Source organism: Nyctibius grandis, chromosome 6 (genome assembly GCF_013368605.1).
Source record: "Nyctibius grandis isolate bNycGra1 chromosome 6, bNycGra1.pri, whole genome shotgun sequence".
Lineage (NCBI taxonomy): Eukaryota > Metazoa > Chordata > Aves > Nyctibiiformes > Nyctibiidae > Nyctibius > Nyctibius grandis.
This window is the reverse complement of record NC_090663.1, coordinates 27,148,024-27,159,650: the sequence shown is the minus strand read 5'-3', so window position 1 is coordinate 27,159,650 and position 11,627 is coordinate 27,148,024. Positions and strand designations below refer to the sequence as shown.

The following is an 11,627-nucleotide window of genomic DNA, read 5'->3' as shown; positions in this document are numbered from 1 at the left end:
CCTGTCCAGGTCTCTCTGAATGGCTGCGCAGCCTTCCGGTGCATCAGCCACTCCTCCCAGTTTTGTGTCATCAGCGAACTTGCTGACAGTGCACTCTATTCCCTCATCCAAGTCATTAATGAATATATTGAATAGTACTGGTCCCAGTACCGACCCTTGAGGGACTCTGCTAAACACAGGCTTCCAACTGGACTCTGTCCCATTGACCACCACTCTCTGGCTTCTTTCCTTCAGCCAGTTCACAATCCACCTCACTACCCGATCATCCAGACCACACTTCCTCAGTTTAGCTGCAAGGATGCTGTGGGAGACAGTGTCAAACGCTTTACTGAAATCGAGATAGACCACATCCACAGCTTTACCATCATCTATCCATCTATTCATGGAATAACAAAGCCCCAAATAAAGTATGGAGGAAATTAAAAATTCACAATGTAGTTGATTTCTCTTTCAAGCTGGCCAACTGTGGTAACTTCAGAAATGTTCAGCATTGTTTCAAGAAATGACATACTTCTGTTGTAGCATGATTTTGTTTTGAATAGTAAAATCTCTTGAAAACAGCTTTGTTTAATAGTGTTTAGGTTACAGAGCTAGTAATAATGCTGCATGTCTCATTCCCAGTCCTTTTCTAGAAGTATACAAAATGAATCTGTACAGATTAAATTACTGTAATTTACACAGTATTGGGGAAACTGAACTGTTGGTCTTTTTTTCTTAAATACAGCCTTCACAAAGCAGAGACAGCACAGTAGATGATGAGGCCATTGCTAGGCAACTGCAGCTTGAAGAAGATTCCGAGGTAAAAGCTCTATAAACTTGTTGCTCTATGCCAAGAGCAGTTTGTTTAACTTAAAATTGCTTTTCCTTAAGAAATTAAGATGGACTTCCCATGTATGCTATAAATAAGTGTAATAAAATTCATCTGTATGCTTAACTCTTGCACATATGTGCAAACATAGTCACGCAGGTATTTTTATGTTGCTGTTTCAGTTATGTACGTAGAACATCTCACTTTATCTATTTTCCATCTATCCAGACTTTCTCTACGTGTGCAGTTGATGTGTCTATAATTACTTTTCACACAGAAATAACTTTCTGCTTCTTCATGTTTTGGGTGTGGTGGGTTTTTTTTTCCTTCATTCTCTGGAGTGAAAAATTAAAAGCTGTTGCCATCCATGATTTGTTTCACCTAATGTCATCTGAGTTTTCTTATAGTTGAGAAAAACGTGAATGACTCTTATATAAGTGTGTCTTAAACTTTCCTGTTTGAATCAGTGCTAATATGAGGGAAAAGTATACTTTACCTGCTTTTGGGAAAATAAATTCACTTCCCATATACTGGTAATATTTGAGTATCCTTTATATTGTACATGCAGAACCTAAGCCTTATCCTTGGCCTACCCGGAGATGTGATGAATCTAGCTTTAATCTATTAGAAAGTTAAACAACCTGTCAGGAAAAACAGGATGTTGTCTTTCATTTGAACTGATCTTGTCTATATGTATCATCAAAGGAATGTATATTTTCAGCGTATCTCTGCTTCACTCTGGTTTGCATTTGGTAGTCGGTGCCCTTCCCCTTTTTCATCATTACAGGCACATAAAAAATAATGCCTGTGGCATATTGGTTTTATAAAGTCATCTGTTTGAACCTTATAGCATGGCATGTTGAACTTCAAGAGAACAATGAAAGGATTTTTGTTGTTTTGTTAAAACAGTGGTCAATATTTATTGGCAACAATATACACTCTTCAGGAATAGAAGTTGTTTCACCCAGGGGGCCATATTGGATAGGAAAGGTAACTTGATGATCAGTTATCACTGTAGATGTCACATTGAATTTGTTAGGTGAAATAAAAATGAAACCAACCTGGCTTAGTTTTTTTACAATTACTAAATAACTTTCTCGGATTCTGTGTGCAGTATTTGTTCTTACTGGTTCTTCTGTCGAAGAAAACCAGTTGTGTGAGTAGAAATATTAAAAAGTTAAAAGTATATTTGTTTCCATAAAGTAAAGAGAGCTGGCAACAAGAGCTGGGTGTAGGACAGTAGCTAAATTCTCCAAACTGCCGGAATTTTCTTTCATATGCTGTGTTGCTAGCAATAAATGAGAGTAAAGCATTCATTATTGAGACATCATAATACTTAACAGGCATTGTTCCTACTTGTCTTTTGGAAATGCTTTTGGAAGTTTTCTAAAGCCAACAGGTTGCATCTTGGTGCAAGCTGGTTGTTGTGAGATCCTGCCTCCAGGTTGTGATTGTTTATTAAATGAAAAGGACACACAACAATAAAAGTAGGAAGGAACAGAAAACCTCTTTGAAAACAGATTATACAGGCTTGTTAGTGTTTCTAGTGCAACAAATCCAAACTCTACTTTTCTCACTAGACTTCAGTCTCTTTTTGGGTGAAACAAGTAATTCTTCATTACCATTTTCAGAAATTTATTTGCCTCTGGTAGGATGCACTTTTTCTAGCTATGTGCTGTCTTATTTTGGCTAAACTTTTTATCTTGAGTTTTAAAAAATTATAGTAAATTAAGACTTGTCAGACATGAGCCTAAAAATCTTTTTCTTTCTTTTTTTTCTTTCAGCTGGAGAGACAGCTGCATGAAGATGAAGAATTTGCTAAAACTTTAGCTATGTTGGATGAAACACCGCAGAAGAAGGTCGAATTCATTTTAAACTTTAGTTTTTAGAAATTGCATTGCTGAGAGTGTTCTTATTTAGACATCTAACTTACGTTTTGAGACTTCCATACAAGAGCATTAAAAATAGCAAGAAAGTGTTTGCATAAAAATAACATACTTTTCATACTTTCTTCCTGGATTTTCCCCACTCAGTAAATAAAGTGTCCTTCCTAGTCAAGACAGCAGGCATCGTTGAATCTTTGTGCTATCTGCTTCTGTTGAAACGGGATTTTAAGTTCTAGTTCTAATTGAGTTAAGTGTATTGCTGAAGACTTATGCTTTGGATCAGGTATAGCTCAGTTGGTTCAGGAGGACCAGATCAAGTAAAATGAGTCAATGGCACAACTTGGTGAAGCAAGTGATGGGAGAAAAAGGAAGGAGGAGAATGCTCTCCTTGCTTTGAGAGAAGGGGTAAGCAGGGATCTTGAGAATGTAAGAGTGACCCCAGTGGTGGAAGTCTTCCCATTTCTCATAGCTTGTGGTATAAGGCACAGTAAAATATTTTCTGGGTTGTACATCAAGGGTCTGAGAATTTAGGATTGCTAATCTGAATATAGCAAGTATTAGTACTTCAAGACTAATTAGTAAACCAATTTGGATCGAAATTTACTGTAACCTGGAAGTCTGTCTGGCCTTTGACTTAGGGAATGATTATGTGCATGACTGAGTGCAGAATTTGCTCATCTGCCTGCCTTTGATAGAGATTGTATTCTGACTTGTGGTAGGGATCAGCTTTCTTAGACATCATTCAGTCTATTGCACTTAACAGTAGGGAAACTCGGGGACCTGGACTTAATGGTAGCTTGGGACATGCATCTCTCTGACTTTGGCATTGTGTGTTTATTCAGGCTCGGAAAGATTCAGGAGGAGAGCAAACAATATCGAGGAGCAGTCCTAATGTGACAGGAAGATACAAGCAGTCAGAAAGAGGTAGGACATGGAATATAGAAAACATTTCACCAATTTATATTAGAATGTATCTCATTAATATTATATGTGCTCTCCTCCCTCTGCCTCTTTTCAAGTGAAAGCAACAAACTCGACAGGTGAAGCAAAGAATTACACTGTGAAGCAGCAAACTAAATCTGAACATTCAAAAGGGTCTCATTTATCCCCACAATCGTCTGATGGTAAAACAGCAAGAGAGCTGATGGATAAGACCTTGCCTCTGAAACCTAGCTCTAGGCTTGTGTCTCAGAAACAAAAAGAAGAGATAGCTGCAAAGGAAAGAGGAGCTCAAAGTTTAGTACCAAAAGAAAAAACTGCTTCAGGGAAAGAAGAGAAGACAACACCAAAGAAGGAGAAAATTTCTCCCAAAAAGGCTGAGGTAGGAGCTATCAAAATGAATTTAGTTGGCTTGGTGGTGTTTGCGGAAAAACGGTTTTAATTTATTATTGTTTATGTGTCACTGTTGTAACTTGGTGCTTTGAATCTTCTAGGCAATTTTTAAGACTTGGAATTCTGGGTAAGGCTTTAAGTTCCTAGCAATTGTAAAAATATAGGAAAAAAATTAGCTGGAAAAGTGTAAGTTAAATGCATGAAAGAATTGAGTTCTTTAATGCTCATGAAGGTATGCATGTACACTGCAAAATCAGTTCAGTGCTTTTTCATGTTTAACTTTCTTGAAAAAATGCAGAATGCAGGAATTCTGACACTTACCTAGTGAGGAAAGCTTAGTGTTTATCTAAGCATGGTGACCTTGTGGATCTATACTGCTGTTAAAATGATAAATGGCATTGTTTGGTGGGTTTTTTCCCCCCCCTTCTTCCTACCTCTCTAGTCTCCTATTTCTGAAGTATATTTCTTATGGTTGGTATATTATATAGGAATATAATTTAGTTTTCTTTTAACTGTTTGATTCAGTAACTAATTATCAAACACACTGGCAGCTATTGGCAACATCAAAACGTACCTTTTAATTATAAATTACAAAATATCCAAATTTGACAGTTAACTAACAGTTATAATTGGGAGGGAGAGCCTGCAGCTTTTCTTGGGGTGAGTTTATAAAATAATTTTTTACTGATTAAAAAGCTTAAATGTTTCTTAAAAGGAGAAATACTACAAAGTAGATTTTATGTAAGTGTAGATCTTGTCTATACCCAATCATAATTCGGAAATGAAATAGGACGTGAATATAACACAACAATTTATGAATTAAGTGAGCATGTACATGTGGAATACAGATAAATCTACAGAGACTTGACAATAAACAATGGGTACATATTTTTTTTAAATGCTCAGGTGATTTTTTTAAAAAATGTTTTTAAAAAGAACAACAAAAAATATCTCAAAACACAAGCACCGAAACCAGAGCAAGCTTCGATATTGCGTGTTAATAGATAAAAAACAAGTGTTAGAACTTACTTTTCCTTTGGTGCATTAAAATGTCTTAAACTGTGCTGCTTGAGTTTATTTTGTTGGTTTTATTTATGTAATATGTGTATTAATTTTTTTTTCCCTCCTGCCCAAGTCTGTAAGTCCTGAGGACTCTGAAAAGAAGCGAATCAATTATCAAGCCTACCGAAACTTCCTTAATCGTGAGGGTCCGAAAGCACTGGGCTCCAAAGAGATACCTCGGGTAAGTTTGGCTACAGCAGAATTCTATATGTAGAAGTGGAGTGTGTCATGGACTTATTGTCATCAGTGATGTAACCAGTATCAACTGAACTATTTTAAAGTGGTATTTTTTTTCAAATAAATGGAAAAAGCTAAATTGTAATGCAAAGCAGTAACTAAGGAAATACACTAAGAAATTAAATTCAGTACTTGGTTTATGAAGTCATGGTGATGAAAAATAGTTACTGGTCTTAAAAGTTGAAGATTGCTGTCACTCATTTGACTGACGTGCTATGCTTGAAGCAGAGTGTTATGAGTATGATTGGTCAGGTAAACAATGTGAGAAGTTTTGTTGGTAGCTATTCCTTTTAACGGCTCTTGAACTTTCAAGAACTATTACCTAGCTAGGTATGATAGGCTTATTTTTAAAGTTTCATAGGGTATTTGACATGGTAGGGGGTTAAAAAAAGCTTGTGGTGAAGAGGTATTTGATAGAATTGCATCAGGTAATGGCATTTTCTGCAATGCTGTGGTTCTCAGGGAGCCGAAAACTGCTTAGAAGGCCTGACGTTCGTAATTACAGGCGTTCTGGAGTGTATTGAAAGAGATGAGGCCAAGTCTCTGATTGAACGTTATGGAGGAAAAGTAACTGGCAACGTCAGCAAGAAGACAAACTATCTGGTTATGGGGCGAGACTGTGGCCAATCTAAATGTGAAAAGGTGAGCGGTCCTGTGCCTCAGTGAAGTAGAAGTGACACTGAGTTGTTCATCTCTAACTGTATTGATTTTCAGTATCTCTGCCAAAAGGAGGCAGTACTACAAATAAAGTGCATGTTAAAAAGGAAAAGTTGCCTAATGTTTTAGGGCTTTGTTTTGGTTTTATTTATATATATAGACACACACATATACACATATACACATATACACATATACACATATACACATATACACATATACACATATACACATATACACATATACACATATACACATATACACATATACACATATACACATATACACATATACACATATACACATATACACATATACACATATACACATATACATCTTTTTGTTGTTGCTGTGTTCCTAAATATATTCTTTACTGGAAAGCACTTTGAAGTAAATTATGTAACTCCTTACTTTACTTGACCTGACTTTTAATTCTTTCTTTGGCTCCAGGCATCAACTTTAGGGACAAAAGTTATTGATGAGGATGGTCTGTTTGATCTTATTCGAACTATGCCAGGCAAAAAGTCCAAATATGAGCTGGTGGCTGAAACAGAGGTTTGTTTATAATAAACTTAGAGGGTTTTTTTTGTCGTTTTTTGCTTTGGTTTGTTTTTAATTGAAAGGCATTTTGGTCTTCTGCTCCAGTAACAGTAACCCTACAATTGTCAGTTTGACCTTCTAGGTTAAAAGTATTGGAAGTGAAAAGTCTATATTTGTATTTAAGACTTCTACTTGGGAGCTATAGGGTTTTTTCCCACCTTTCATGTTTATACTTTGACATTATTCTGTATTTTATGTATCTGACTGAGGGAGTAATTTTATCTCCTTAGATGGTTTCAGTTTTAAACTTCGGGTGTTTGTTTATTCTTTGAAATAAGTAATTGTGACTGATACTGTGTGGTACCCAGACAGGCCCAATATAAAATCATATTGTAAATATGGGACAACTATATGTAAACCATGTGTATACATAGCAGATCTTGTCTTTATGTGGTACCTGAACTGATAATATTAAAGGTAGTTTTTCAGGGAATACTGTAACAGTAACAAGTTTTTTATACACATTTAAATTTAGTCTGTAGTGACTGATAAAATGTTACTGAAATCTCTGTTAGCTCTACTAGCTTACTAGCTAATTCCTTTCACTGCCTTTAAATTGTTTTGGGTTGAACGCTTTCTGGAGTTGTGGCTTTTTTTTGGGGGTGGGTTTTTGGTTGTTAAATAACTGGTTCTTTTTAAAAGTGTGTGCTTGAGAGGAGGGTTCTCTTATTGGAAACAGGGTTATTCCTTGTTCCTCTTCCTTTTGTCCATGTGTTCCTAGTGTTAATTTTTTTTAGTGTTTGAGCTTGGAAGCATTGTTTTGTGAGAGATGTGCTTCAGCTTCATGGGTGTCTAATGGCCCATTCGTTCCAACCTGATGTTTGTCGGTTTTGCATTACTTTTTGATGATGCATCAGGCTTAGTGAGTAAGGGGGCCGCTCTTGGAATGACCAGAACATTTCCTGCCTCTTTTGTGGCTTGTGTTAGAGAACGAGCTGGCATCGTGTTTGACAATAATTTATTTTTCAGAGAGGAATATTTCTTTATCTGCTCTTGAAATTTTTTATCGATACATAAGCTTTGTTACTTTTTCAAGCTCTCCTGTAGATGTGTTCAAAGACAGCATGTTTATTTACTGTATGGGGTTTTTTTTAAATTTCCCTTTAACTGACTTACCTTTATTTTCCTAAGGCAAAGAAAGCAGAGTCAAGACCTAAAAAGACACCACAGAAAGCTGAAGCTGGAAAAAGGAATTTTAGCCCTTTCAAAAGGGAAGCTGATAAGAAAAATACCAAGTCTACTCCTGAGAAAGTAGATACCATCAAATCTGTTAAGAAAGAAAGTGCTGTTCGAAAGCTTCTGGACTTTAAACGGCAAACTGTAGAGAAGAAAGAAGCCCCAGAACCTAAGGGGAACTTGGTTTCTGAGATTAGTGAAGATGGAACAGAGAGATTGCTATGGGTAGATAAATACAAGCCTGTATCTCTTAAGGCAATAATTGGGCAGCAGGGTGAGCAAAGCTGTGCCAATAAACTGCTCCGGTGGCTCCGAAATTGGCACAAGAATACTTCGGATGACGGACAAGGTGACCAGCGCGGTTAACTTCTCTGTGTTCTTCCATGCCAATCACACTGCTTGGTTCCCTGGACCGACAAGGGCCTTTGAGATAGCAGAGCAACTCTAGAATAGGAATGAGAGTGAAGTCAGATGCATTTGTTAGCAGCAGTTGAGCCTGAGTGGTGGGGTTTTTTTGGTTGGTTGTTTTGTTTTTTTTTTTCTTTTAAGCAGTTGTTCACTTACCACCACCCTCAAAAAAAAAAAAAAACCCCACCCAGAAAAGCAAACTGTGTCTGAAGATATTTTTTAAATCTTATGGTATTTTCTTAAATGTGATTTCCGTGCCCCCCCTGCCCCCGAAACCAAAATAACCTAGTATTAATGTATATAAAAATGGCCTTGCATTCAGCATGCTGGTTTCTTCTCACCAAGAGAAGTGTTGGCCAGTGCTAACCTGTCTGTACACATGGTGAAAGTGCAGGATAGCAGCATGTCTAAAGGCTGCCTTAAACATTCATGGGGCAGAGATGAATTGTTAAGGTCCTGGTTCTGCCTGACAAGCAGCCCATGTCATGCTTAGTGTGTCATCCTATAGACATTTTTTTCTGTGTTTAAAATAGTGTTTAAGTTGCATTGCACTGCAACTGTAGTGGGTTGGGTTTTTCTGTGTGGTGTATTTGCGGTTTGGTTTAGTTTGGGCTGGTTTTGTTTTTTTTTTTTATGATGTGGTTGTGAGGAAATTGCTGAAATGGTTGTATTGCATTAATAGCACTTCTGCTATTTTTCAGTTTAGAATCACTGCAAGTCTTAAACTAAGATGGTTTAAACTGCTTTTCCCCAAATGGTTAGGATGAAAATGTGTATGTATCTTTGATATTTGTATCAAGCCCTAAATAAGGAAAAACTCCAGTGATGCTGGGTTATCTTTAAAGATTTACATGAAGTGTGCAGTTTTTGTAATACATACCTTGGTAAAACCTGGAATGTTCTTTTATAGCAAAGACCAATAAAACTGGAGGCAAAGATGATGGTACTGGTTTTAAAGCAGCGTTACTTTCTGGTCCGCCTGGAGTTGGGAAAACTACTACAGCTTCTTTGGTTTGTAAGGTGAGTTCATATTAACAGTTGTTCCCAGCACTATTTGTTATATATTGATTCTGTATGTGGATAGAGATGCAGTGTGCAGGTGGATATCCCCTAAATGACCAGGGTCTGCTCCCAGCTGAGTTCCGTGTGCTCAGAACAGGGTTACACGTGAAAATGTGTGGATGTTTAGGTCCCTTTATCAGGTCTGGGGAGAGAATGTAGCAATGGGTGTCTGTGTTTCTTTCTGTTGTATTGAGAGGAAGCATATCACAGTATGTTGAGCAATTGGAAACGGTTGGCAAAAATTGTGAGTATTTAACAGCAGTTCAACAAGTCAGAGACTATTTGCAGTAAATTTAGTGGGAGTTGAATTCTGGCAAGCTTTTTGAGAGTTTCTGTGACAGACTTTGTTGTGGTTTTTATATATCTAACAAAGATATCTTTCCTAGGCTCATTCTAAATTCAAATACTACTTTAGGATGAGAGAAGTTGACAGGGCTATGTGTCCATTTCTAAATCTGAATTTAGAAACTAGTTTTTCCTAACTTAGCTGGAACACTGTGTTCCACTAACTGTGTCATGAGAATCAGCTGGGAACTCCATGTTGTAGAAATACCATTAAAACTGACTTATTAATAGTGTTATTGTAACAAGTTACAGATTATTTTGTTCTTCTTTGACTTGCAAGAACTTTCTTAGAATATGATATTACCAGTTTGGAAGGGTTGAGAACTATTGTCAGATATCTGATCTTTGTGCTGGGAGGGAATGATTACTTACCTCAGTATCTGAGTTGTATAGAGTCACTCCTAATCTTCTCCCTGCTTCCCCCCCGGCTTAGAGCTTTGTGCCGCAAGCTGATGCCGCACCCAAAACCAGACCTGCAGAAAAGCTGGGTGTGCTGACCGGGGCTCGTTTCTGCACTAGCATGGTCTTTTCTCCTTCTGTTTTCCAACCTAGCTTGCTCACAGCTGCTTCAGGTCTCTGCAGAGCATTTCGCTGTGCTCCACAGGAATAGCCAACAAAAGTGAGTTGTTCAAGCTGCAAGGCCAAGGCTGAGTGCAGCTCACTGCTGTGCTGTGGCATGCCCCTGGCAGGGGAGTTTGCTGATAAAGGAGCAGTTGGGTTAAATTCTTTCAGGGACTGACATGCAGCCCAGCCCTGTCCTGAAGTGCTAGGACTGCTGGGGGAGCCATGTGTTTCCTAGCTGTTAAATAGTTAAAAGCTTCTCTTTCCTTCAGCTTTGAGAGGAATGTGGCATGTTTCTTGTCCTGACTCTTTGTGCATAAGAGTTTGATACGCAGCTGGAAATACCACGGAGTTTAGCCAGCCTTGGCTCATAGTTCTGTTTCTATCCTTGGTGGCAGTTCTGTTAATCGTTCAGAATGAAATCTGTGCCGCTGATTTTTTGTGTGGTGGTGTCATCTTTTTTTCGGCGTTTCTCCTTCCCCCCCCCAAGTTCTCTTTTGGGCCTATCTGTTCTGTGTCTGGTTACAAATATTTTCAGAGCGTGAGAGAAAAGGAGTATAAAGGGAGAAAGGAATCAAAGCCACAAATTAGATGTGAAAATGGTGTTGTAAGAGCTTTCTTCAGGAACTCTGAAATACACATATTCAGCATTAGAAACAGTATGCTCTTTCACTGATCTGTGTTCTCATTTTTTGTGTGGTTTGTGTGTTTGGACTAGGAACTGGGGTATAGCTACGTGGAGCTGAATGCCAGCGACACTCGCAGTAAGAACAGTTTAAAGGAAGTAGTTGCTGAATCGCTTAACAACACCAGCATCAAAGACTTCTGTTCTGGTATGTCTGTTGTTTGAAGGAGGATTTTTGTAGTGTGAAGAGTCTGGTTACAGGAGGGACAGACCTTCCTTACTATACAACAGTGTTAGGAATTTAACTTCCTCATCACGTGGAGGGATCCAGCTCTAGTAGGGATGGCTTCATTTAGTAAGCTGTTTTATTTCATCTTCATTTGTAAAGTAAGTCCTGCTATTAGTAGAATCGGTTGTTAATCTGCACAAACTGCTCAAGAACTCTGCAGTTGCTCTTCTGTTTATGGGACTCATTTCTTGGAAGATGACATGAGGTTATCATCAGGTCTGTTCTGTGAACATAGATTCATGTGATCAAGTGGCAGAGCAAGAAGTTCACCACCACCTCAGTTGTCTACGATGGCTTACCTATAAAGCATTGAGTAAAATTCTGAGCAAGACCCTGTTTTATTCCCATCTCATTTTCTTGTCCATATTCATTTTCAGGCACATCCTCATCAGTTAGCGGGAAACATGTATTGATCATGGATGAAGTGGATGGTATGGCAGGCAATGAAGACAGAGGAGGGATTCAGGTGAAACTGCTATAGTTGTTAGCTAATGCCATTGCTGAGAGTGCATACCATGTACAGCACAAAATACTTCAAGGCAGTCTACTGTCTTCAACCCATGGTCCATAGAAAGTCTC

At 38.0% G+C, this 11,627-nt stretch overlaps 1 protein-coding gene across 3 annotated transcripts in view; it reads left to right on the top strand.

Moving 5' to 3' along the window:
• Positions 1 to 11,627, top strand: part of RFC1 (replication factor C subunit 1) — a 49,144-nt gene that overhangs the window by 27,359 nt on the left and 10,158 nt on the right. For all 3 annotated transcript variants that reach the window (XM_068404280.1, XM_068404279.1, XM_068404278.1), the window contains 11 exons: positions 725 to 799; positions 2,593 to 2,667; positions 3,537 to 3,618; positions 3,714 to 4,015; positions 5,162 to 5,269; positions 5,788 to 5,967; positions 6,433 to 6,537; positions 7,714 to 8,107; positions 9,077 to 9,186; positions 10,853 to 10,967; positions 11,426 to 11,514. In XM_068404280.1, coding sequence (XP_068260381.1) covers positions 725 to 799; positions 2,593 to 2,667; positions 3,537 to 3,618; positions 3,714 to 4,015; positions 5,162 to 5,269; positions 5,788 to 5,967; positions 6,433 to 6,537; positions 7,714 to 8,107; positions 9,077 to 9,186; positions 10,853 to 10,967; positions 11,426 to 11,514 — 1,635 coding nt within the window. The remainder of the gene's footprint in view (positions 1 to 724; positions 800 to 2,592; positions 2,668 to 3,536; positions 3,619 to 3,713; positions 4,016 to 5,161; positions 5,270 to 5,787; positions 5,968 to 6,432; positions 6,538 to 7,713; positions 8,108 to 9,076; positions 9,187 to 10,852; positions 10,968 to 11,425; positions 11,515 to 11,627) is intronic.